Here is a 26557-nt window from a genome sequence, read left to right on the forward strand (position 1 = left end):
GAAAGAAAGAAGAACAGGGAGGGTAAAAAGAATGAATGATAGAAGGAAAAAAAGAAATCTCCTTCCAATATTCCAGAAGGAACTGAAGACTTGGATGTCTGGACAAGCCTTTGACCATGTCTAGTCCCAATGATCTGCAGTTAATGCCACAAAACTGCACTTTTGCCCTCTGCCCTCGTTCATTGGATGAAATTTTCACCATCCTATTCCCTGCTCCTGTTTGCAGTTGGCTATGTTTTATGACCGGTCTCATCATAGGCTATGAGGTGCAGGTTTGAGCTTAAACCTTGTTTGATATGTTTTGGTTTTATCTTGTATTTTATACTGTGTTTATTGTGCATTGTTTTTAGGCACATTGTGCCATATGTAAGCCGCCCCGAGGTTATGATCCTACAAATTAAGCACCAAAACATAATTTGATGCAAAGACAAGTACAGCTCCACCCACAATGCCATTCTCCTGTCAATCTTTCTCCTTTGCCCACTTCTCTCTTTTTTCCTTGTTCTTTGTCCAGGAGAAGATTTTCAGCAGCGGAAGGAGAACTAGAGCAAAACAGGCTTTCATACAGGGTCCTAGGAACGTCCTTACAGTGACCGATGCAATAAATCCTGACCAGGAGAAGAACAGGCATCTACTCTGAGCAATCCTCCCTCAAAAGCAGCACCTCAAATGCCTTACTGAGCATGTGCAAAACAGCCTGAAAAGGGGGACGCAGATCAGCCAACATTCCCCAGTGTGTTATATAAAAACATGGGCCTATATGTCTGGCCTCCCAAAAGGAAATCCTAAGAAAACAGAAGCCTGTGGGGAAAAATGTTCCCTGGATGTCTTTTCACGTAGTCCTAAATGAGGTCCTAAATGTTCTCTGCTTTTGAACGGGTTCCATGACAGTCATTCTACAGTATATGTAAATACTAGAGGTGTCTGCACAATTTGTTCCATTTGTTTGATTTGGGTATTTGTTTCGTACTGTCCATTCGGAAGGCACAAAACGAAATACCCCATTTTCACATGAAACAAAAGGTGAAACGAAAGAGAAAGCCTTCTTTCTTTTTTCGTTTCTGGGCCGCGTGACTTTCCAGGAGAGTTCTTCCGCATGAGTCATGGAAAAATGGCCATTGCGGTTGCGTCCTTTGCTGCTGCTGCTGAGCTGGGCTGGCTTGCTATCTCTCTTCACTTCCTTGCCTTGATTTTTGCCTTGCCTTGCTGGTGGGGAAAGATTTGCATTTTAATTTTTGCCTGACTGCGTGGCATATTTTTTAATTTTTCCTCTGAAGGGAAGGATCTGGGATTTTTGAAGTGGTGGGGGTGGGTTTGGCTGGGGAGCGAGCTGGGGCTTTGGGGGTGGGGGAAAGAAGCCACTAGCTTTGCTGTACTTGAATATTTTAAATTCTTTAAATCTTTTCTTCTTAATTATTTGTGTAAAACCCCATTTTTCCTCCCACAAGAAAGCCTCAGACCCCCGGGCATCCTACTTATGCCCCAACCCCTTTCCTCATTTCAAAGGGTGGGTGGGCCTCTGTGGGGTGGTTGGTGGGGGCGGCCAGCCAGCGGGACCCTTTGCCTTCCAGGGGTCAGGAAAGCTGGCAGTAGCAACAGCTTCCCATTTCCATACTTGGACCTGCGCCGTCAGGGGGAGGGGGACCCCGTCAAGCACAGATGGCCACCCAACACCCCGATCGGGCCCTCCTCTACCTTGAACCCCATCAGAGTCTTTGAAGATGCCGGCAAGACATGCAGGCGAAACGTCAGAAGAAATTGCTGCTAGAACACATTGGTCACACAGCTCAGAAACCCCAATCATTCCAGCCCTGATTTAGCAATACATTGATAAAATCAGTGATTAAAATATTAATTAAAATATTCCCCAAAATATTTATTTAAATATATTAATTCAATTTAAATATATTAAAAGATAAATTACAATACTGGGCTGGGCTGTAGCACAGCTGGTAAATAACTAGCAGTAATAAGATTTACCAACCGAAAGGTGGCCAGTTCCAAGCCAGGTCGGGGTGAGCACCCGACCGTCAAGCCCAGCTTACTCTTTACCTAAGCAGTTCAAAAACAGTTTACAGCTGTAAGTAGAGAAATCAAGATACCGCAAATGGCGGGGAAGGTGTTTTACGAGACCATAAAAAAACAAGACCAGAAATGCAGTGACTGAAAGGAAGGTGGAAGGAGGAAGTCCTGGTGGCTCTTCATCATAGAGAAGGGAGCAACAGCACAAGCTCAACCTCCAAGGCACCAAAAACTGGACTTCAGGACAAGATACCTCCTTCCTGTCTGTTATTATTATTATCTATTTACAGTATTTATAGTCCTCCCTTCAGTTCTGTTATGTTCTCTTATGTCTGTCCAAATGGCATTGAATGCTGTGTATGTGTCCTGTGATCTGCCCTGTGTTCCTTTGGGGAGAGAGATAGGGCAGAATATAAAAGTGTTGTTGTTGTTGTTATTGATGAAAAGTATTTATTTTAATGGGTTTTTCCCCTCTTATGTATAGTATGTTTTATTCCAGCACAAAACTGTATACTTTGTGATGTTTTGATGTTGTAATTTGATTTTTTTACAGCTGCCTTTTGTTTTTGTACTACGATCTGCGTTGTCTTGGTTGCTACTATGAGTACGTGTATTGTGTTTTCATTGTGGGCTGCCCCGAGTCCCTTTTGGGAGAGGGGCTGGGACACAAATAAAGTTTATTATTATTATAACTATTTAGAAGCAAAAAATATTCACAAATATATTTGCTGAAATATACATTAAATTCCTCCCAGAGATTAATCACAAAACGTTTTCAAAAATATTTGCAGAAACGTGTTGTCCAAGGAAAGCTTTCATGGCCAGAATCTTTCGGGCTCTGTGGCCATGTTCCAGAAGCATTCTCTCCTGATGTTTCACCCACATCTATGGCAGGCATCTTCAGAGGTGGTGAGGCCTGTTGGAAACGAGGCCAGTGGGGTTTGTATCCCTGTGGGATGATGTCCAGGGCGGAGGGAGGAAGGGCTCTTGTCTGCTGGGGGGAGTGGGAATGCTGCCAGGAATCCCGATCCCACCGACTTCCACACAAAATATACGGCACAGTCTCATCTTCTCCTGATTATGGACTATGTTAATCAATGGGATTATTTATCCTTGCCCCCCCCCCCCCTCGATTGGAAGCGGTTGTGATTATCATTGGTTGTCATTGTTAGTGTAAAATTTTATTTTGTGGAATAATGTGTTTTTATATTGCTATGTATTGTATGTTGTGTTTATTGTTGTAAACTGCACTGAGTCCCTTTTGGGAGCTAGGGTGGTATATAAATAGTTATTATTATTATCACTGATGAGCACTGAATGGCCTTGCAGCCCCGAGGCTGATTCCTGCCTGGGGGAATCCTTCGCTGGCCCTGACTGTTCCGTGCCTGGAATCCCCCTGTTTCCAGAGCTTTGTTCTTGACTTACTGTCCTGGTTTTAGAGCTCTTTCAATCCTCAATGCTGGATGTCAGTCAGGGGGTGGATGGCAGCCTTCTCCCTGCTTGTCCCAAGCCAACAACAGCCCTTTCCCCTCCCGCCCTGGGCGTCACTCGACAGGGATGTCAACATGGACCCCGCCCAAGGCCTCCCCACAGGCCCCTTAGGCCCTCCGGGGAAGGAGGCCTTCCTGCCACAGGGGTGCGTGGGCGGAGCGTCAGGAGAGCGTGCCCCTGGGAGAGGGCCAGGCCGCCCGCCCGCCCGCCCGCCACCCGGCGATCCCGGAGATTCCGCTCCCTGAGGGCGCCTTGGCGGGCGGGTCCCTTCGGGGCAGGCCGCGCCGCCGCCGTTCTCTCTCTCCCTGGGGTCCCCCGTGCCCGTGGAGGGCCACTCCACCCCCTCTCACCTCTCCTCCTCCTGCCTTCCTTCCTTCCTTCCTTCCTCGGCCTCCCAGCGAGGCTTCTTTCTTTCTTTCTTTCTTTCTTTCCTTCCTTCTTTTCTTTCTCCTCAGGCAACGCCGCTCCCGCCTCAGCCTCCCAAAATGGCGCCGCTCCGAGAGGGGGGGGGGGCCGAGTGACGTCACCACCAGGGGAGAGAAGAGAAGAGGCGGGGCCCGTGCGGAGCAGCCGCGCTCCTGATTGGCCGCCCGGGGTCCGCCTGGCTGTCGCTCCGGGGACGGAGCTCATTGGCATGTTTAAAGGGGAAGCGGCGGGTGCGAGGGAGGCCCGGCCCGGGCGGGTGCGCGCCCGCCTCGAGTCCTGGCGCGGAAGAGGCCTCTCCGGCCACGCAGCCCAAGCCCCGCCCGGTGGCCCAGGAGCGGGACAGGCGCCTCCCACGCCCCCCGCCCCTGTTGTGGAAGGCTTTCATGGCCAGTGGCAAGCCCGACGCAAGCTCTGCTCCTCTGCTACTCAGTACGCATGCCCAGTGTGGAAGACCTCTCACCCCGTGAGCAGTGGATGCAGCTCTGGAGACAGGCCGTGTCGTCACAGGCTGCCTCTGCCCACTCCATGGGAGGAGACATTGCACTGCTTAGCCGGCACGGCACCGCCCGGCATCCCTTGGGGAGGAGCAGCCGGTCGTGAAGGGCCAAGGCCCACCCCCTGGTCGGATACCAGGCACCAACGCCTGGCCTCAGGAAATCCTCTCCTAAGGTCCACGGAGAGAGTCCCGGGCTGTGGCGCAGGCGGGAGAGCAAGCCAGCTGCAATGAATCACTCTGACCAGGAGGGTAAAAGGCACTGAATGTTTGCCTATCTGTGCAATGTGATCCGCCCCGAGTCCCCTTCGGGTGAGAAAGAAGGGCGGAATAGAAATGCTGTCAATAAATAAATAGTCACTGGAACACCTCAGCAGTCGGGAGTCCAAAGGCGGCAGGCAGGCTAAAACCGGAAGCCTCAATCCGTGGCTGAGGTGGGAGGAGAGACTCCCTCCTGGGCGGACAGAGGACGGGGCCACGTGGAAGGAAGGAAGGAAGGAAGGAAGGAAGGAAGGAAGGCAGGAAGGAAGGAAGGAAGGAAGGAAGGAAGGCAGGCAGGCAGGCAGGCAGGCAGGCAGGAAGGAAGGATGGAAGGAAGGCAGGCAGGCAGGCAGGAAGGAAGGATGGAAGGAAGGCAGGCAGGCAGGCAGGCAGGAAGGATGGAAGGAAGGCAGGCAGGCAGGCAGGAAGGAAGGATGGAAGGAAGGCAGGCAGGCAGGCAGGAAGGAAGGATGGAAGGAAGGCAGGCAGGCAGGCAGGCAGGAAGGATGGAAGGAAGGCAGGCAGGCAGGCAGGCAGGAAGGAAGGATGGAAGGCAGGCAGGCAGGCAGGCAGGAAGGAAGGATGGAAGGAAGGCAGGCAGGCAGGCAGGAAGGAAGGATGGAAGGAAGGCAGGCAGGCAGGCAGGAAGGAAGGATGGAAGGAAGGCAGGCAGGCAGGCAGGAAGGAAGGATGGAAGGAAGGCAGGCAGGAAGGAAGGATGGAAGGAAGGCAGGCAGGCAGGAAGGAAGGATGGAAGGAAGGCAGGCAGGAAGGAAGGATGGAAGGAAGGCAGGCAGGAAGGAAGGATGGAAGGCAGGCAGGCAGGCAGGATGGAAGGAAGGCAGGCAGGAAGGAAGGATGGAAGGAAGGCAGGCAGGCAGGAAGGAAGGATGGAAGGAAGGCAGGCAGGCAGGAAGGAAGGATGGAAGGAAGGCAGGCAGGCAGGAAGGAAGGATGGAAGGAAGGAAGGAAGGAAGGAAGGCAGGCAGGCAGGCAGGCAGGAAGGATGGAAGGAAGGCAGGCAGGCAGGCAGGAAGGAAGGATGGAAGGAAGGAAGGAAGGAAGGAAGGAAGGAAGGAAGGAAGGAAGGAAGGAAGGAAGGCAGGCAGGCAGGCAGGCAGGCAGGAAGGATGGAAGGAAGGCAGGCAGGCAGGCAGGAAGGAAGGATGGAAGGAAGGAAGGAAGGAAGGAAGGAAGGATGGAAGGAAGGCAGGCAGGCAGGCAGGAAGGATGGAAGGAAGGCAGGCAGGCAGGAAGGAAGGATGGAAGGAAGGAAGGAAGGAAGGAAGGAAGGAAGGAAGGAAGGCAGGCAGGCAGGCAGGCAGGCAGGCAGGCAGGCAGGAAGGATGGAAGGAAGGCAGGCAGGCAGGCAGGCAGGCAGGCAGGAAGGAAGGAAGGAAGGAAGGAAGGAAGGAAGGAAGGAAGGAAGGAAGGCAGGAAGGGAGGATGGAAGGAAGGCAGGCAGGCAGGCAGGCAGGAAGGATGGAAGGAAGGCAGGCAGGCAGGCAGGAAGGAAGGATGGAAGGAAGGCAGGCAGGCAGGCAGGCAGGCAGGAAGGATGGAAGGAAGGCAGGCAGGCAGGCAGGAAGGAAGGATGGAAGGAAGGCAGGCAGGCAGGCAGGCAGGAAGGATGGAAGGAAGGCAGGCAGGCAGGCAGGAAGGAAGGATGGAAGGAAGGCAGGCAGGCAGGCAGGCAGGCAGGCAGGAAGGATGGAAGGAAGGCAGGCAGGCAGGCAGGAAGGAAGGATGGAAGGAAGGCAGGCAGGCAGGCAGGCAGGAAGGATGGAAGGAAGGCAGGCAGGCAGGCAGGAAGGAAGGATGGAAGGAAGGCAGGCAGGCAGGCAGGCAGGAAGGATGGAAGGAAGGCAGGCAGGCAGGCAGGCAGGCAGGCAGGAAGGATGGAAGGAAGGCAGGCAGGCAGGCAGGAAGGAAGGATGGAAGGAAGGCAGGCAGGCAGGCAGGCAGGAAGGAAGGATGGAAGGAAGGCAGGCAGGCAGGCAGGAAGGATGGAAGGAAGGCAGGCAGGCAGGAAGGAAGGATGGAAGGAAGGCAGGCAGGCAGGCAGGCAGGAAGGATGGAAGGAAGGCAGGCAGGCAGGCAGGCAGGAAGGAAGGATGGAAGGCAGGCAGGCAGGCAGGCAGGAAGGAAGGATGGAAGGAAGGCAGGCAGGAAGGAAGGATGGAAGGAAGGAAGGAAGGAAGGAAGGAAGGAAGGCAGGCAGGCAGGCAGGCAGGCAGGAAGGATGGAAGGAAGGCAGGCAGGAAGGAAGGAAGGAAGGAAGGAAGGAAGGAAGGAAGGAAGGCAGGCAGGCAGGCAGGCAGGCAGGCAGGCAGGCAGGCAGGCAGGCAGGCAGGAAGGATGGAAGGAAGGAAGGAAGGAAGGCAGGCAGGCAGGCAGGCAGGCAGGCAGGCAGGAAGGATGGAAGGAAGGCAGGCAGGCAGGCAGGAAGGAAGGATGGAAGGAAGGAAGGAAGGAAGGAAGGAAGGAAGGAAGGAAGGAAGGAAGGAAGGCAGGCAGGCAGGAAGGATGGAAGGAAGGCAGGCAGGCAGGCAGGAAGGAAGGATGGAAGGAAGGAAGGAAGGAAGGAAGGAAGGAAGGAAGGAAGGCAGGCAGGCAGGCAGGCAGGCAGGCAGGCAGGCAGGAAGGATGGAAGGAAGGCAGGCAGGCAGGCAGGAAGGAAGGATGGAAGGAAGGAAGGAAGGAAGGAAGGAAGGAAGGAAGGAAGGAAGGAAGGCAGGAAGGGAGGATGGAAGGAAGGCAGGCAGGCAGGAAGGATGGAAGGAAGGCAGGCAGGCAGGCAGGAAGGAAGGATGGAAGGAAGGAAGGAAGGAAGGAAGGAAGGAAGGAAGGAAGGAAGGAAGGCAGGCAGGAAGGATGGAAGGAAGGCAGGCAGGCAGGCAGGAAGGAAGGATGGAAGGAAGGAAGGAAGGAAGGAAGGAAGGAAGGAAGGCAGGCAGGCAGGCAGGCAGGCAGGCAGGCAGGAAGGATGGAAGGAAGGCAGGCAGGCAGGCAGGAAGGAAGGATGGAAGGAAGGCAGGCAGGCAGGCAGGCAGGCAGGCAGGAAGGATGGAAGGAAGGCAGGCAGGCAGGCAGGAAGGAAGGATGGAAGGAAGGCAGGCAGGCAGGCAGGAAGGATGGAAGGAAGGCAGGCAGGCAGGCAGGAAGGAAGGATGGAAGGAAGGCAGGCAGGCAGGCAGGCAGGAAGGATGGAAGGAAGGCAGGCAGGCAGGAAGGAAGGATGGAAGGAAGGCAGGCAGGCAGGCAGGCAGGAAGGATGGAAGGAAGGCAGGCAGGCAGGCAGGAAGGAAGGATGGAAGGAAGGCAGGCAGGCAGGCAGGCAGGCAGGCAGGCAGGAAGGAAGGATGGAAGGAAGGCAGGCAGGCAGGCAGGCAGGCAGGCAGGCAGGCAGGCAGGAAGGAAGGAAGGAAGGAAGGAAGGCAGGCAGGCAGGCAGGCAGGCAGGCAGGCAGGAAGGAAGGAAGGAAGGAAGGAAGGAAGGATGGAAGGAAGGAAGGAAGGAAGGAAGGCAGGCAGGCAGGCAGGCAGGAAGGAAGGATGGAAGGAAGGCAGGCAGGCAGGCAGGCAGGCAGGCAGGCAGGAAGGAAGGATGGAAGGAAGGAAGGCAGGCAGGCAGGCAGGCAGGCAGGCAGGCAGGCAGGCAGGCAGGAAGGAAGGAAGGAAGGAAGGAAGGAAGGAAGGAAGGAAGGAAGGATGGAAGGAAGGAAGGAAGGAAGGAAGGCAGGCAGGCAGGCAGGCAGGCAGGAAGGAAGGATGGAAGGAAGGCAGGCAGGCAGGCAGGCAGGCAGGCAGGCAGGAAGGAAGGAAGGAAGGAAGGAAGGAAGGAAGGAAGGATGGAAGGAAGGAAGGAAGGAAGGAAGGAAGGAAGGAAGGAAGGCAGGCAGGCAGGCAGGCAGGCAGGCAGGCAGGCAGGCAGGCAGGAAGGAAGGCAGGCAGGCAGGCAGGCAGGAAGGAAGGAAGGAAGGAAGGAAGGAAGGAAGGAAGGAAGGAAGGATGGAAGGATGGAAGGATGGAAGGAAGGAAGGAAGGCAGGCAGGCAGGCAGGCAGGCAGGAAGGATGGAAGGAAGGCAGGCAGGCAGGCAGGCAGGCAGGCAGGAAGGATGGAAGGAAGGCAGGCAGGCAGGCAGGAAGGAAGGATGGAAGGCAGGCAGGCAGGCAGGCAGGCAGGCAGGCAGGCAGGCAGGCAGGAAGGAAGGATGGAAGGAAGGCAGGCAGGCAGGCAGGAAGGAAGGAAGGATGGAAGGAAGGCAGGCAGGCAGGCAGGCAGGCAGGCAGGCAGGAAGGAAGGAAGGAAGGAAGGAAGGATGGAAGGAAGGAAGGAAGGAAGGAAGGAAGGAAGGCAGGCAGGCAGGCAGGCAGGAAGGAAGGATGGAAGGAAGGCAGGCAGGCAGGCAGGCAGGCAGGCAGGCAGGCAGGCAGGCAGGAAGGAAGGAAGGAAGGAAGGAAGGAAGGAAGGAAGGATGGAAGGAAGGAAGGAAGGAAGGAAGGCAGGCAGGCAGGCAGGCAGGCAGGCAGGCAGGCAGGAAGGCAGGCAGGCAGGCAGGCAGGCAGGCAGGCAGGCAGGCAGGCAGGCAGGCAGGCAGGAAGGAAGGAAGGAAGGAAGGAAGGAAGGAAGGAAGGCAGGCAGGCAGGCAGGCAGGCAGGCAGGAAGGAAGGATGGAAGGCAGGCAGGCAGGCAGGCAGGCAGGCAGGAAGGAAGGAAGGAAGGAAGGAAGGAAGGAAGGCAGGCAGGCAGGCAGGCAGGCAGGAAGGAAGGAAGGAAGGAAGGAAGGAAGGAAGGAAGGCAGGCAGGCAGGCAGGAAGGAAGGATGGAAGGAAGGCAGGCAGGCAGGCAGGAAGGAAGGATGGAAGGAAGGCAGGCAGGCAGGCAGGAAGGAAGGATGGAAGGAAGGCAGGCAGGCAGGCAGGCAGGCAGGCAGGAAGGATGGAAGGAAGGCAGGCAGGCAGGCAGGAAGGAAGGATGGAAGGAAGGCAGGCAGGCAGGCAGGCAGGAAGGATGGAAGGAAGGCAGGCAGGCAGGCAGGAAGGAAGGATGGAAGGAAGGAAGGAAGGAAGGAAGGAAGGAAGGAAGGAAGGAAGGAAGGAAGGAAGGAAGGCAGGCAGGCAGGCAGGCAGGCAGGCAGGAAGGATGGAAGGAAGGCAGGCAGGCAGGCAGGAAGGAAGGATGGAAGGAAGGAAGGAAGGAAGGAAGGAAGGAAGGAAGGAAGGAAGGAAGGCAGGAAGGGAGGATGGAAGGAAGGCAGGCAGGCAGGCAGGCAGGCAGGAAGGATGGAAGGAAGGCAGGCAGGCAGGCAGGAAGGAAGGATGGAAGGAAGGCAGGCAGGCAGGCAGGCAGGCAGGCAGGAAGGATGGAAGGAAGGCAGGCAGGCAGGCAGGAAGGAAGGATGGAAGGAAGGCAGGCAGGCAGGCAGGCAGGAAGGATGGAAGGAAGGCAGGCAGGCAGGCAGGAAGGAAGGATGGAAGGAAGGCAGGCAGGCAGGCAGGCAGGCAGGCAGGAAGGATGGAAGGAAGGCAGGCAGGCAGGCAGGAAGGAAGGATGGAAGGAAGGCAGGCAGGCAGGCAGGCAGGAAGGATGGAAGGAAGGCAGGCAGGCAGGCAGGAAGGAAGGATGGAAGGAAGGCAGGCAGGCAGGCAGGAAGGATGGAAGGAAGGCAGGCAGGCAGGAAGGAAGGATGGAAGGAAGGCAGGCAGGCAGGCAGGCAGGCAGGCAGGCAGGAAGGATGGAAGGAAGGCAGGCAGGCAGGCAGGAAGGATGGAAGGAAGGCAGGCAGGCAGGCAGGCAGGCAGGCAGGAAGGATGGAAGGAAGGCAGGCAGGCAGGAAGGAAGGATGGAAGGAAGGCAGGCAGGCAGGCAGGCAGGCAGGCAGGCAGGAAGGAAGGATGGAAGGAAGGCAGGCAGGCAGGCAGGCAGGCAGGCAGGCAGGCAGGCAGGCAGGAAGGAAGGAAGGAAGGAAGGCAGGCAGGCAGGCAGGCAGGCAGGCAGGCAGGCAGGAAGGAAGGAAGGAAGGAAGGATGGAAGGAAGGAAGGAAGGAAGGAAGGAAGGCAGGCAGGCAGGCAGGAAGGAAGGATGGAAGGAAGGCAGGCAGGCAGGCAGGCAGGCAGGCAGGCAGGAAGGAAGGATGGAAGGCAGGCAGGCAGGCAGGCAGGCAGGCAGGCAGGCAGGCAGGCAGGCAGGCAGGAAGGAAGGAAGGAAGGAAGGAAGGAAGGAAGGAAGGAAGGAAGGAAGGATGGAAGGAAGGAAGGAAGGAAGGAAGGCAGGCAGGCAGGCAGGCAGGCAGGAAGGAAGGATGGAAGGAAGGCAGGCAGGCAGGCAGGCAGGCAGGCAGGCAGGCAGGAAGGAAGGAAGGAAGGAAGGAAGGAAGGAAGGATGGATGGATGGAAGGAAGGAAGGAAGGAAGGAAGGAAGGCAGGCAGGCAGGCAGGCAGGCAGGCAGGCAGGCAGGCAGGAAGGCAGGCAGGCAGGCAGGCAGGCAGGAAGGAAGGAAGGAAGGAAGGAAGGAAGGAAGGAAGGAAGGATGGAAGGAAGGAAGGAAGGAAGGAAGGAAGGCAGGCAGGCAGGCAGGAAGGATGGAAGGAAGGCAGGCAGGCAGGCAGGCAGGCAGGCAGGAAGGATGGAAGGAAGGCAGGCAGGCAGGCAGGAAGGAAGGATGGAAGGAAGGCAGGCAGGCAGGCAGGCAGGCAGGCAGGCAGGCAGGAAGGAAGGATGGAAGGAAGGCAGGCAGGCAGGCAGGCAGGAAGGAAGGAAGGATGGAAGGAAGGCAGGCAGGCAGGCAGGCAGGCAGGCAGGCAGGCAGGAAGGAAGGAAGGAAGGAAGGAAGGATGGAAGGAAGGAAGGAAGGAAGGAAGGAAGGCAGGCAGGCAGGCAGGCAGGAAGGAAGGATGGAAGGAAGGCAGGCAGGCAGGCAGGCAGGCAGGCAGGCAGGAAGGAAGGAAGGAAGGAAGGAAGGAAGGAAGGAAGGAAGGATGGAAGGAAGGAAGGAAGGAAGGAAGGAAGGAAGGAAGGCAGGCAGGCAGGCAGGCAGGCAGGCAGGCAGGAAGGAAGGATGGAAGGAAGGCAGGCAGGCAGGCAGGCAGGCAGGCAGGAAGGAAGGAAGGCAGGCAGGCAGGCAGGCAGGCAGGCAGGCAGGCAGGCAGGAAGGAAGGAAGGCAGGCAGGCAGGCAGGCAGGCAGGCAGGCAGGCAGGCAGGCAGGAAGGAAGGAAGGAAGGCAGGCAGGCAGGCAGGCAGGCAGGAAGGAAGGAAGGAAGGAAGGAAGGAAGGAAGGAAGGAAGGAAGGAAGGCAGGCAGGCAGGCAGGAAGGAAGGATGGAAGGAAGGCAGGCAGGCAGGCAGGAAGGAAGGAAGGAAGGAAGGAAGGAAGGAAGGAAGGCAGGCAGGCAGGCAGGCAGGCAGGAAGGAAGGAAGGAAGGAAGGAAGGAAGGCAGGCAGGCAGGCAGGAAGGAAGGATGGAAGGAAGGCAGGCAGGCAGGCAGGCAGGAAGGAAGGATGGAAGGAAGGCAGGCAGGCAGGCAGGAAGGAAGGATGGAAGGAAGGCAGGCAGGCAGGCAGGCAGGCAGGCAGGCAGGAAGGATGGAAGGAAGGCAGGCAGGCAGGCAGGAAGGAAGGATGGAAGGAAGGCAGGCAGGCAGGCAGGCAGGAAGGATGGAAGGAAGGCAGGCAGGCAGGCAGGAAGGAAGGATGGAAGGAAGGCAGGCAGGCAGGCAGGCAGGAAGGATGGAAGGAAGGCAGGCAGGCAGGCAGGAAGGAAGGATGGAAGGAAGGCAGGCAGGCAGGCAGGCAGGCAGGCAGGCAGGAAGGATGGAAGGAAGGCAGGCAGGCAGGCAGGAAGGAAGGATGGAAGGAAGGCAGGCAGGCAGGCAGGCAGGAAGGATGGAAGGAAGGCAGGCAGGCAGGCAGGAAGGAAGGATGGAAGGAAGGCAGGCAGGCAGGCAGGCAGGAAGGATGGAAGGAAGGCAGGCAGGCAGGCAGGAAGGAAGGATGGAAGGAAGGCAGGCAGGCAGGCAGGCAGGCAGGCAGGCAGGAAGGATGGAAGGAAGGCAGGCAGGCAGGCAGGAAGGAAGGATGGAAGGAAGGCAGGCAGGCAGGCAGGCAGGCAGGCAGGCAGGCAGGAAGGATGGAAGGAAGGCAGGCAGGCAGGAAGGAAGGATGGAAGGAAGGCAGGCAGGCAGGCAGGCAGGCAGGCAGGCAGGAAGGAAGGATGGAAGGAAGGCAGGCAGGCAGGCAGGCAGGCAGGCAGGCAGGAAGGAAGGAAGGAAGGAAGGATGGAAGGAAGGAAGGAAGGAAGGAAGGAAGGAAGGAAGGCAGGCAGGCAGGCAGGCAGGCAGGCAGGCAGGCAGGAAGGAAGGAAGGAAGGAAGGAAGGAAGGATGGAAGGAAGGAAGGAAGGAAGGAAGGCAGGCAGGCAGGCAGGCAGGAAGGAAGGATGGAAGGAAGGCAGGCAGGCAGGCAGGCAGGCAGGCAGGAAGGATGGAAGGAAGGCAGGCAGGCAGGCAGGCAGGCAGGCAGGCAGGCAGGAAGGAAGGAAGGAAGGAAGGCAGGCAGGCAGGCAGGCAGGCAGGCAGGCAGGAAGGAAGGATGGAAGGAAGGCAGGCAGGCAGGCAGGCAGGCAGGCAGGCAGGCAGGAAGGAAGGAAGGAAGGAAGGAAGGAAGGATGGAAGGAAGGAAGGATGGAAGGAAGGAAGGCAGGCAGGCAGGCAGGCAGGCAGGCAGGCAGGCAGGAAGGCAGGCAGGCAGGCAGGCAGGCAGGCAGGAAGGAAGGAAGGAAGGAAGGAAGGAAGGAAGGAAGGATGGAAGGAAGGAAGGAAGGAAGGAAGGCAGGCAGGCAGGCAGGCAGGCAGGCAGGCAGGAAGGATGGAAGGAAGGCAGGCAGGCAGGCAGGCAGGCAGGCAGGAAGGATGGAAGGAAGGCAGGCAGGCAGGCAGGAAGGAAGGATGGAAGGAAGGCAGGCAGGCAGGCAGGCAGGCAGGCAGGCAGGCAGGAAGGAAGGATGGAAGGAAGGCAGGCAGGCAGGCAGGAAGGAAGGAAGGATGGAAGGAAGGCAGGCAGGCAGGCAGGCAGGCAGGCAGGAAGGAAGGAAGGAAGGAAGGAAGGAAGGAAGGAAGGATGGAAGGAAGGAAGGAAGGAAGGAAGGCAGGCAGGCAGGCAGGCAGGCAGGAAGGAAGGATGGAAGGAAGGCAGGCAGGCAGGCAGGCAGGCAGGCAGGCAGGCAGGCAGGCAGGCAGGCAGGCAGGCAGGAAGGAAGGAAGGAAGGAAGGAAGGATGGAAGGAAGGAAGGAAGGAAGGAAGGAAGGAAGGAAGGAAGGAAGGAAGGAAGGAAGGAAGGCAGGCAGGCAGGCAGGCAGGCAGGCAGGCAGGCAGGCAGGCAGGCAGGCAGGCAGGCAGGCAGGAAGGAAGGATGGAAGGAAGGCAGGCAGGCAGGCAGGCAGGCAGGCAGGCAGGCAGGCAGGCAGGAAGGAAGGAAGGAAGGAAGGAAGGAAGGAAGGAAGGAAGGCAGGCAGGCAGGCAGGCAGGCAGGCAGGCAGGCAGGCAGGAAGGAAGGAAGGAAGGAAGGCAGGCAGGCAGGCAGGCAGGCAGGCAGGCAGGCAGGCAGGCAGGCAGGCAGGAAGGAAGGAAGGAAGGAAGGAAGGAAGGAAGGAAGGAAGGAAGGAAGGCAGGCAGGCAGGCAGGAAGGAAGGAAGGAAGGAAGGAAGGAAGGAAGGCAGGCAGGCAGGCAGGAAGGATGGAAGGAAGGCAGGCAGGCAGGCAGGCAGGCAGGCAGGCAGGCAGGAAGGAAGGAAGGAAGGAAGGAAGGAAGGATGGAAGGAAGGATGGAAGGAAGGCAGGCAGGCAGGCAGGAAGGAAGGATGGAAGGAAGGAAGGAAGGCAGGCAGGCAGGCAGGCAGGAAGGAAGGATGGAAGGAAGGCAGGCAGGCAGGCAGGCAGGCAGGCAGGAAGGAAGGAAGGAAGGAAGGAAGGAAGGCAGGCAGGCAGGCAGGCAGGAAGGAAGGAAGGAAGGAAGGAAGGAAGGAAGGAAGGCAGGCAGGCAGGCAGGAAGGATGGAAGGAAGGCAGGCAGGCAGGCAGGCAGGCAGGCAGGCAGGCAGGAAGGAAGGAAGGAAGGAAGGAAGGAAGGAAGGATGGAAGGAAGGAAGGCAGGCAGGCAGGCAGGCAGGCAGGCAGGCAGGAAGGAAGGAAGGAAGGAAGGAAGGAAGGAAGGATGGAAGGAAGGCAGGCAGGCAGGCAGGCAGGCAGGCAGGCAGGCAGGCAGGAAGGAAGGAAGGAAGGAAGGAAGGAAGGAAGGAAGGAAGGAAGGAAGGATGGAAGGAAGGCAGGCAGGCAGGCAGGCAGGCAGGCAGGAAGGAAGGAAGGAAGGATGGAAGGAAGGAAGGAAGGAAGGATGGAAGGAAGGAAGGATGGAAGGAAGGCAGGCAGGCAGGCAGGCAGGCAGGCAGGCAGGCAGGAAGGAAGGAAGGAAGGAAGGAAGGAAGGAAGGATGGAAGGAAGGCAGGCAGGCAGGCAGGCAGGCAGGCAGGCAGGAAGGAAGGATGGAAGGAAGGCAGGCAGGCAGGCAGGCAGGCAGGCAGGCAGGCAGGCAGGCAGGCAGGAAGGAAGGAAGGAAGGAAGGAAGGAAGGAAGGAAGGAAGGAAGGAAGGAAGGAAGGAAGGAAGGATGGAAAGAAGGCAGGAAGGAAGGCAGGCAGGCAGGCAGGCAGGAAGGAAGGAAGGAAGGAAGGAAGGAAGGATGGAAGGAAGGAAGGAAGGAAGGAAGGATGGAAGGAAGGATGGAAGGAAGGAAGGAAGGAAGGAAGGAAGGAAGGAAGGAAGGAAGGAAGGAAGGAAGGAAGGAAGGCCCGGGACAGCCTGCGCTCTGGCACCACGAGACCCAGAGACCGCCTCCCTCCCGCCCCGATGCCCCACCCCGCCCGTCCCACGGCAAAGGCAGAAGCAGAAGCAGAAACAGGACCGGCCGGGTGAGTGAGAGAGCGAGGGAGGGCTGGTGAGTGAGTGAGGGAAGGCGGCAAAGGGGCAGAAGCAGGGGCCTGGCCGCCTCTCCCTGACTCCTGCCCCACTGTTTCCTGCCCCACTCTCTCTCACTTACCTGCCCCCCCTCGCTCTCTCTCACTCACCAGGCTGGTACCAGCAGTGGCGGCAGGACCAGGACCCAGCCCAGTGAGTGAGTGAGTGAGTGAGCGTGAGCAAGGAAGGAGCGGCAGGAGCAGGACCCATCCCGGTGAGTGAGTGGGAGAGCGAGTGAGTGAGGGTGGCCCAGGACTCAGATAATACCGAGTGTCGGACAAATGGAAGTTGGATAACCAAGACTCTACTGCATTTGTATTGAAAATCTTATAAACACTTGGTTTAACCTATATATATAATCATTTAATATGATCAACAGAGCAGATGTAACAAGTAGAACCAAACAAATAATACTGGCAACATGATTATAGAAAAACAAATATGTTTAAATACAGGGAAACATTCTCTTAAAGTTTATAAAGTCATTTTCTGTCATCGTTTCTCATCCAATGTCTTTTTCCAGTTAGAATGGAACACGACTCCACAAAAAATAGGCATTATGTATAAAAATGCAAAAAACAAATGTTGGAAATGCAATCAACAAGAAGGATCTTTTTCCCATACGTGGTGGACCTGCAACAAAGCGATAAAATATTGGAAGACGATACAAGAGACCAGCCAAAGAAGTTTAAGAACAACAATTCAATCAAAGCCAGAATACTTCCTTCCAAGGATGACAGATTCGGAAATTGAGCTGGACACTAACAAAGGCATTTTGTGTGTAGACGTGGCCATGGCAGCCAGGATGGTCTCGGCCAGAGACTGGAAATCAGACGAAATTCCCTCCCAAGAGGATTGGCCGTATAAAAGGAGTGAAATTGTGGACATGGGCGAACTCACTCCTTTTATGAAGGAACAAACAGGGAGACCCATCAAACCTACACGTTTCATGGACGATATGAAGGCAGAAGGAACAAGAGAAAAGAAACGGTAACAGACAGGAAGAAAAGGGGGAAAGGGAACAAAGAGAAAAGAAGACGAAGAACCATTTAACTTATTCGGCAAAGAAGAAGAATGGAAGCCAAAACCACCTCTGCCCCCCCTGTTCCCCTTCCGCCCCCCCTGCTTTCCTCCCCGACCCCTTCCCTTGCCCCCCCCAAGGCCCGCATTCCCAAGACCCCCCTTCCCCCCCCTTTCCTATTTACCTAGAGATTTCCCCCCACCCAATATACGGAGTTCCCACCCTGAAACATTTTTTTTATCATTACCTACTTATAAAACCCAAATAATATATATATAAAGAACCCGCCAGTTTACACCAAGGGAGCTGATCCCAGAGGGGTAAACATCGTTTTGAACCAGAAATTGAATTTCAGGGTCCATGCCCGGGGCTCAATTAACATTTGTCCTGTTTCCAGTTGTAAAGGTGCATTTGGCACACAACTAGGAAGGCCAAGGAGAGATCTCCAAACATTCATCTGTGTGGATTCCACAGCAGCACAATTATACCACCATTATGCATTATACACAATGCACACCACCATGTTGCATCTGTGGCAGTGCCTTAGCATTGAAGACGTGTATAGCTGATGGAACATGTGGTCCTCCTTGAACAAAAAAGGATGCAAGTGACTTGATTCTTCTCCAGGCATTTGCAATGGCATTAGTAGAGTCAGATTTCCAGATTTCCAAGATTTCAGCTGCTCAAGTGGATGCTCATTTATTTGCCACTTATGTAGCCTTTGTTTCCTAGTAACAATGCAAGTTAAAGGGAGAAGAACCACATCATCTGCATAAAGGGATGACAGAGGTCTACCTGCCAGGTTAGGAGGACGTAAAGTTGAGCCAGAGAGACTCCTGGCCCAAGAATTGAGGTAAATATTGAGCAAAGATGATGCTAGCACAACGCTTGGACTTCGAGCCTCCATGTGCTGGGATGATCTGGGTCAGGTGGCCTACCCTCTTCCATCTCACTTTCAAAAATGTTTCCGCATAAAGGCTATGGATTAACATCAACAGGCGCCTGTCAATATTGCTTATCTCCAATTTCGGCCACAACCTCGTCTGGAGGAATCCTATCAAAGGCAGACTCAAAGTCAATGAAGGCTGTATAACGGGCTCCCTTGATCCTAAAGGAATATTTATCCACAACATGGCCTCCAGTAGAGCATCCCAGTCTAAAACCTGCCTAATGGTCTTCCAGAAGCTTTTCCTCTTCCATTCAGACGGAGTTTTTCCAAGGAGATAATGAGCGTACAGCTTCCTGATTACACGTGGCGAGCTAATTGCTCTCTGGTTTTCAGGGCCTGATCTTTTCCCTTCCTTGTAGACTGGAATAATGTTATCCAGCTTAGGTCTTGACAGAAACTACTGGGCCTGTTTTACTATCCAATCCCCTGGAGCAGTGATGGACAACCTTTTGAACTTGGTGTGTCAAAATTTGCACACAAAAAAAAACACAAAAAAAACGAGCATAACTCAAGTGGTGTGTCACCTCAGGAAGAAAACTATAATTTCACGACATTTATAGTTTAATAACAAAAATATATAATTGTAATATACAACTGTATTTAATAAGCCAAAAACCAATTATTTAACTTACCTGCTTAGTGACTTCATTGCCCTAGGGACTGTCCTCCAAAAAGTGGCAGAATCATGTAACCTCGAGGCAAAAATTAGTTTTTCCCAATTTGTTGTCATTGCTACTAATCCCTTTTTATCCAGAGGCAAAGATGGGAAATTCAGCTGCCTGTATCTCGTGTAATGTCTTCATAAGGGATTCTTCACGTCCAGGCATCCCTGGTCAAACCGAGGTTTAGATCTAAAAGCAGCCGCATTCTGATTTGTAGGATTATTACAGACCAAACTCCCTTGTGTGACTAATTCCTGATATAAATTCAGGACCTTTATTGTCAGAACAGACTCCTGTATATTCTCCAGATTGAGCCTCATCCATGCCCCTCTCCCAAGTCTCCTGGAGAAACACTCTATCATTTTTCCTGATGAAATGGTGAATCTGTTTTGCTAGTTCAAATGAAATACAGTAGACTCTCACTTAACTAAGATAAACGGGCCAGCAGAATCATGGATAAGCGAAAATATTGGATCATAAGGAGGGATTAATAAAAAAGCCTATTAAACAAAAAATTACATTATGATTTTACAAATTAAGCACCAAAACATCATGTTTTACAACAAATTGACAGAAAAAGCAGTTCAATACACAGTAATGTTATGTAGGAATTACTGTATTTACAAATTTAGCACCAAAACATTGCAACTCCTAGCACAGCACCACACATACGATGTCATAGGCATCACTGAAACCTGGTGGGATGACTCCCATCACTGGAATTTTACCATTGAGGGCTATAACCTCTTTCACAGAAATAGAACAAAGGGGAGAGGAGGGGGAGTAGCTTTATATGTCAAAAACAGTTACGTTGCAGAAGAAATGCAAGACTGTAATCCGGGAAACCAGCTTGAAAGCATCTGGATAAGAATCAAGGGAACCGGGACTCAAAAAGATCTTGTTGTGGGTGTCTACTACAGACCTCCGAGTCAGGATGAAGGACTTGATGAAGCCTTCTGTCAACAGCTGACCAAACAGGCACAAAGAAGAGATATAGTAGTCATGGGCGATTTCAATTATCCCGATATCTGCTGGAAAACAAACTCAGCCAAGAGTACAAAGTCCAACAAATTCCTCACTTGCCTTGCAGATAATTTTATGGTCCAGAAGGTAGAAGAGGCAACAAGGGGATCAGCAACTCTTGATCTAATCTTAACAAATGTGGAAGACCTGATCAATACAGTTGAAGTGGTTGGATCCTTAGGGGCAAGTGACCATGTGCTCCTGCAGTTTGCAATACAAAGGAATGCTGAAACTAAGACAAGTCAAACACGCATTCTGGACTTTAAGAGAGCTGACTTCCAAAAAATGAAGGAATTACTGAGCGGCATTCCATGGACGCCGATATTAAAAAACAAGGGAGTTAAGGATGGATGGGAGTTTTTCAAAAGTGAAATACTCAAGGCGCAAATGCAAACAGTGCCAACAAAGAAGAAAAATAAGACAAGTGCAAAGAAGCCAGAATGGATGTCCAAAGAACTTCTAACTGAGCTAAAGCTCAAAAGTGACATGCACAAGAAGTGGAAAAGGGGAGAAATCACCAAAGAAGAATTCAAACGTATAGCCAACTCCTGTAGGGAAAAGGTTCGCAAGGCTAAAGCGCAAAATGAGCTCAGGCTTGCCAGGGACATAAAAAACAACAAAAAAGGTTTTTTTGCTTATGTTGGTAGAAAAAGGAAGAAAAAGGAGGCGATAGGGCCACTGCAAGGATTAGATGGGGTGATGGTGACAGGGGATAGGGAAAAGGCAGAACTGCTTAATGCCTTCTTTGCCTCGGTCTTCTCACAAAAAGAAAGCCATCTTCAACCTCAGCAACATGGAATGGACGAAGGATTGGGGGAAATCCAACCCCAAATAGGGAAACAAGTTGTCCAGGAACACCTGGCCACTCTAAACGAATTCAAGTCCCCAGGGCCAGATCAGCTACATCCAAGAGTATTGAAGGAACTAGCGGAAGTTATTTCAGAACCACTGGCAATCATCTTCGAGAGTTCTTGGAGAACAGGAGAAGTCCCAGCAGATTGGAGGAGGGCGAATGTGGTCCCTATCTTCAAGAAGGGAAAAAAGAACGACCCAAACAATTACCGTCCGGTCAGCCTCACATCAATACCAGGCAAGATTCTGGAAAAGATCATTAAGGAAGTGGTCTGCAAACACTTAGAAACAAATGCGGTCATTGCTAATAGTCAACACGGATTTACCAAAAACAAGTCATGCCAGACTAATCTGATCTCTTTTTTCGATAGAGTTACGAGTTGGGTCGATACAGGGAATGCCGTGGATGTAGCATATCTAGATTTCAGTAAGGCCTTCGACAAAGTCCCCCACGACCTTCTGGCAAACAAACTAGTAAAATGTGGGCTAGACAAAACTACGGTTAGGTGGATCTGTAATTGGCTAAGCGAACGAACCCAAAGGGTGCTCACCAATGCGTCGTCTTCATCATGGAAAGAAGTGACAAGTGGAGTGCCGCAGGGCTCCGTCCTGGGCCCGGTTCTGTTCAACATCTTTATTAACGACTTAGACGAAGGGTTAGAAGGCACGATCATCAAGTTTGCAGATGACACCAAACTCGGAGGGATAGCTAACACTCCAGAAGACAGGAGCAGAATTCAAAACGATCTTGACAGACTAGAGAGATGGGCCGAAACTAACAAAATGAAGTTCAACAGGGACAAATGCAAGATACTTCACTTCGGCAGAAAAAATGGAAATCAAAGATACAGAATGGGGGACGCCTGGCTTGACAGCAGTGTGTGCGAAAAAGATCTTGGAGTCCTCGTGGACAACAAGTTAAACATGAGCCTACAATGTGATGCGGCAGCTAAAAAAGCCAATGGGATTTTGGCCTGCATCAATAGGGGAATAACGTCTAGATCCAGGGAAGTCATGCTCCCCCTCTATTCTGCCTTGGTCAGACCACACCTGGAATACTGTGTCCAGTTTTGGGCACCGCAGATGAAGGGAGATGCTGACAAGCTGGAAAGCGTCCAGAGGAGGGCAACTAAAATGATTAAGGGTCTGGAGAACAAGCCCTATGAGGAGAGGCTTAAAGAGCTGGGCATGTTTAGCCTGCAGAAGAGAAGGCTGAGAGGAGACATGATAGCCATGTACAAATATGTGAGGGGAAGTCATAGGCAGGAGGGAGCAAGCTTATTTTCTGCTGCCCTGCAGACTAGGACACGGAACAATGGCTTCAAACTACAGGAAAGGAGATTCCACCTGAACATCAGGAAGAACTTCCTCACTGTGAGGGCTGTTCGGCAGTGGAACTCTCTCCCCCGGGCCGTGGTGGAGGCTCCTTCTTTGGAGGCTTTTAAGCAGAGGCTGGATGGCCATCTGTCGGGGGTGCTTTGAATGCGATTTCCTGCTTCTTAGCGGGGGGTTGGACTAGATGGCCCTTGAGGTCTCTTCCAACTCTACTATTCTATGATTCTATGATTTACTACTAAAAGGCAGACTGCCTTGGATGATACAGAACATTGGATAAGTGAAGCTTGGATAAATGAGAGTCTACTGTAGTGTCGTGAAAGGATGCATGCCTGAAAAGTGCATCACCAACATGAAAAGCTTGAAATGCTCTGTGTAGGGGAGCCCTATGGGGTCAAATACGACTGTTCTCTTCAATATGAATTCCATGTCTGTGTAGATTTCAATCTCAGAGAGATTCTATTCACACGGCATGCGTTTATAAGGTTTCTCCCCGGTGTGAGTCCTTTGATGCGAACGTAGATTTGAACGATGAGTAAAGCTCTTTCCACACTCAAGACATTTATAGGGTTTCTCCCCAGTGTGAGTCCTTTGATGTGAACGCAGATCTGAACTCTGAGCAAAGCTCTTTCCGCACTCCAGACATGTATAGGGTTTCTCCCCAGTGTGAGTCCTTTGATGTTTACGTAGATTTCCACTCTTAGTGAAGCTCTTTCCGCACTCAAGGCATGTGTAGGGTTTCTCCCCAGTGTGAGTCCTTTTATGTGAACGCAGATCTGAACTCTGAGCAAAGCTCTTTCCGCACTCCAGGCATGTATAGGGTTTCTCCCCAGTGTGAGTCCTTTGATGTTTATGTAGATTTCCACTCTTAGTGAAGCTCTTTCCGCACTCAAGGCATGAATAGGGTTTCTCCCCAGTGTGAATCATTTGATGTTTACATAAACTTCCTCTCTCAGTGAAGCTCTGTCCACACTCCAGGCATGTGTAGGGTTTCTCCCCAGTGTGAGTCCTTTGATGTGAATCCAGACTCACTCTCTGAGCAAATCTCTTTCCACACTCGAGGCATGAATAGGGTTTCTCCCCAGTGTGAGTCCTTTGATGTTTACGTAGATTTCCTCTCTCAGTGAAGCTCTGTCCACACTCCAGGCATGTATAGGGTTTCTCTCCAGTGTGAGTCCGCTGATGTGAACGTAGTTTTCCACTAGCAGTGAAGCTCTGTCCACACTCTAGGCATTTAAAGGGTTTCTCCCCAGTGTGAGTCCTTTGATGTACATCTAGATTTCCTCTCTGAGCAAAGCTCTTTCCACACTCCAAGCATGTATAGGGTTTCTCCCCAGTGTGAATCCTTTGATGTGAATGTAGATGTGAACTCTCAGTGAAGCACTTTCCACACTCCAGGCATGAATAGGGTTTCTCCCCAGTGTGAGTCCGCTGATGTTTACGTAGACTTCCTCTCTCAGTGAAGCTCTGTCCACACTCCAGGCATGTATAGGGTTTCTCGCCAGTGTGAGTCTTTTGATGTACATCTAGATTTCCTCTTCTAGCAAAGCTCTTTCCACACTCCAGGCATGTATAGGGTTTCTCCCCAGTGTGAATCTTTTGATGTTTATGCAGACTTCCATTCTCAGTGAAGCTCTGTCCACACTCCAGGCATATATAGGGTTTCTCCCCAGTGTGAGTCCTTTGATGTAAACGTAGAGCTGAACTCTTAGTGAAGCTCTTTCCACACTCCAGGCAAGTATGTGGTTTCTCTCCAGTGTGAGTCCTTTGATGCAAACGTAGATTTGAACGATGAGTAAAGCTCTTTCCACACTCAAGGCATTTATAGTGTTTCTCCCCAGTGTGAGTCCTTTGATGTGAACGTAGACTTCCACTCTCAGTGAAGCTCTGTCCACACTCCAGGCATGTATAGGGTTTCTCCCCAGTGTGAGTCCTTTGATGTACATCTAGATTTCCTCTCTGATTAAAGCTCTTTCCACACTCCAGGCATGTATAGGGTTTCTCCCCAGTGTGAATCCTTAGATGTATATGTAGAGGTCCATTCTCAGTGAAGCTCTGTCCACACACCAGGCATGTATAGGGTTTCTCCCCAGTGTGAATCCTTTGATGTTTACGTAGACTTCCACTCTCAGTGAAGCTCTTTCCACACTCCTGGCATGAATAAGGTTTCTCACCAGTGTGAGTCCTTTGATGTTTGCATAGACTTCCATTAGAAGTGAAGCTCTTTCCACACTCCAGGCAAGTATATGGTTTCTCTCCAGTATGAGTCCTTTGATGCAAATGTAGATGTGCACTCTGAGCAAAGCTCTTTCCACACTCCAGGCATGCATAGGGTTTCTCCCCAGTGTGAGTCCTTTGATGTAAACATAGAGCTGAACTCTTAGTGAAGCTCTTTCCACACTCCTGGCATATATAGGGTTTCTCTCCAGTGTGAGTCTTTTGATTTGAACATAGATCTCCACTCTGTGCAAAGCTCTTTCCACACTCCAGGTATTCAGATGCCTTCTCCTCCATGTCAACAGGTGTTTAATTAGAATACAGATTCTTGACTCTTTTCTCCTTTCTTATCTGTAAGTCAGGTCAGGAATTCAGCAAGATCAACACCTTGAGAGGATTTCTTCTTCCTGTATTTCTTTCCTTACAGCACCCAAGACGTGGCTCCACAGAATCCTTATTTCCCTGCTGAAGAAAGAAGCAATAGATCAAGAATGAAATTCGGAAATCTTCTTTATCTCCACGATTTCCCCCCTTTCCCTTCAAGAATTATGTTGAAAATGGAAATCAAATGTCAAATAACATTATGATTTTACAAATTAAGCACCAAAAATCATGCTTTACAACACGTTTGCCACTTGTTTGGAGTGTGGCAGTGCTTGTGTTGTTGTTGGGCACGTTGGCCCGCTGCGTGTTGCTGCCTAGGTTGGATAAGCGAGACTGTACTGTACCAAGAAATGCAGACATCGAGGTCTTAAGCACACAAATAGATACCAGCAAAGGCAATTAATTATCTATATCTATATCTACAATAAAATGAATGTTTGTATGTGTGGATGGGCGAGCTTTCTGATTGCCCGGGTGGAATGTGCCAGCTTTCTCATTGGCCGCCACTTTCACAGGCCACTGGGACCGCTGAGGGAAAAACTACTACCAGCAGGCTTCGTTCGGCCTACTCTGTCTCCTCAGAATGACGCTAGCTTTGGTACACTTAACAGCCTTCGGCCTACACTTTTGTAATCAAAAATACCACCAGGAAGACCAGAGCTGGACCAAACTTGACACACATAACCCCTAGGACCCATGAACCCTCTGACAACGGATCTGGACCAAATAGACCCAACATGGCCAACTTCTACTCCCTCACCTCACCCCCCTTCAGTGTTTCTACTGACATGTCTCGGCCTTTGCAGGCTGCTAGGCCCTGCTAGGCCCAAAAAAGGACGCCATCTTCTCTCCTAGGCCCCAAAAGGACGCCATCTTCTCTCCTAGGCCCCAAAAGGACGCCATCTTCTCTCCACGGCCCCAAAAGGACGCCATCTTCTCTCCACGGCCCCAAAAGGCCTCCTCAATATTGTTCCAAAGATGCCAGCTTTTCCCTGGCTCATTGGGATACAGTACTATTCACAGCACACTAAAGAGAAAATAATGACTATCTTTTTAATCTTTCCTTTCATCATCATCATCATCATCATCTAATTACTTATTAATCGCCCTCCATCCAAGATGCTCTAGGCGATTTACAAGATAAAATTGTAAAGGATAAAAATACATACATACAAATATTGATAAAATTGACATAGATTAAAAGCTCTAGTAAAGAGCCATGTCTTGAGTGCGAGGGTAAAAGGCCCCAACTCACGCATGGCTCTCATATAGGGCGGCAAGGCATTCCATAAGGCAGGGGCAGAAATAGAAAAAGCTCTGCGCCTGGTCCTCTCCAAGTGCACTTCTCTAGGACCCGGTACATAAAGTAAGTCTTGTTGGGATGGTCGTTGTGACCTCCGATGATGGGAGAAGGAGAGACAGTCCCTAAGATACGATGGGCCCTGGCCGTAAAGAGTTTTAAAAGTCAGGACTAGCATTTTATATAGACCACGGTAATCAGTGGGAAGCCAATGCAGATGCTGCAGCACTGGTGTTTTGTGGCATTTCATGGGTGTTCTTGTGAGTAGCCTGGCTGCCGCATTTTAAACAATACGGAGCTTTCGGGTCGTGGACATCGGAAGGCCAACATACAGGGCGTTGCAATAGTCCAGCCCAGACGTGACCATGGCATGAATGACCGTTGCCAGAGCCTCATCAGATAGATAGGGAGCCAGTTGCCTCGCTTGTCGTAGGTGGAAAAAGGCCTGTTTGCTGGCAGCAGCGACCTGAGCTTCCATTGTCAGCTGCGAATCTAAAACGACACCCAGGCTCTTAACGGTGGGCAAAGGAGATAGGGCAGCACCATCGAAGGTGGGTAGCAAGTGGGTCAGACCAGTCGAGCGGCCATGCCAGAGAATCTCAGTCTTCGCCAGGTTCACCTTCAGTCTCCTAGCACGTAGCCAGTTCGACAGAGCCTCCAGACAGAAGGTGAAATGGTCTGGTACTGACGTTGCTCCAGGCTCCAAGCGCAGAAGGAGTTGGGTGTCGTCTGCATATTGATAGCAGTCTAGGCCGAAACTCCGAGCGAAACTAGCAAGGGGTCTAACGTAAATGTTGAAGAGAAGCGGGGAGAGAATGGCACCTTGGGGTACCCCACATAGGAGGGGAGATCTGTCAGAGACTTGATCCATATACTCCACGCATTGGCCCCGGTTTTGCAGAAATGAGTTGAACCAATTGAGGGCCTGGCCGCGAACTCTGGACATGGCGAGACAGTGAATCATTAGATCATAGTCAACGGTGTCAAACTCTGCGGTAAGGTCGAGAAGTACCAGTAACGCTGATCCGCCGCTCTCAGACTGGCGACGAAGTTCATCTGTAATGGCAACCAGGACTGTCTCCGTCCCATGGCCTTCGTTCGGCCTACTCTCT

The 26557-nt window shown here is 52.8% G+C and overlaps 2 protein-coding genes across 5 annotated transcripts in view; both read right to left on the reverse strand.

Moving 5' to 3' along the window:
* LOC134297958 (zinc finger protein 850-like) overlaps nt 1-3944 on the reverse strand; it is a 103173-nt gene extending 99229 nt beyond the window's left edge. The window contains exon 1 of the mRNA XM_062977004.1: nt 3864-3944. The gene's annotated coding sequence lies outside the window, so the exon portion shown is untranslated. The remainder of the gene's footprint in view (nt 1-3863) is intronic.
* The window catches only part of LOC100562195 (zinc finger protein 850-like), a 90700-nt gene that overhangs the window by 5811 nt on the left and 58332 nt on the right, over nt 1-26557 (reverse strand). For 2 of the 4 annotated variants that reach the window (XM_062977013.1, XM_062977012.1), the window contains one exon: nt 21774-24226. In XM_062977013.1, the coding sequence (XP_062833083.1) occupies nt 22004-24058 (2055 nt within the window). In that variant the 5' untranslated portion in view covers nt 24059-24226 and the 3' untranslated portion in view covers nt 21774-22003. Of the gene's footprint in view, nt 1-3863; nt 24227-26557 lie in introns of those variants that run through there. The other 2 variants (XM_062977015.1, XM_062977014.1) reach the window with 2 other exon arrangements.

The sequence above is a fragment of the Anolis carolinensis genome, chromosome 3, assembly GCF_035594765.1.
Source record: "Anolis carolinensis isolate JA03-04 chromosome 3, rAnoCar3.1.pri, whole genome shotgun sequence".
NCBI classification, from domain to species: Eukaryota; Metazoa; Chordata; class Lepidosauria; order Squamata; family Dactyloidae; genus Anolis; species Anolis carolinensis.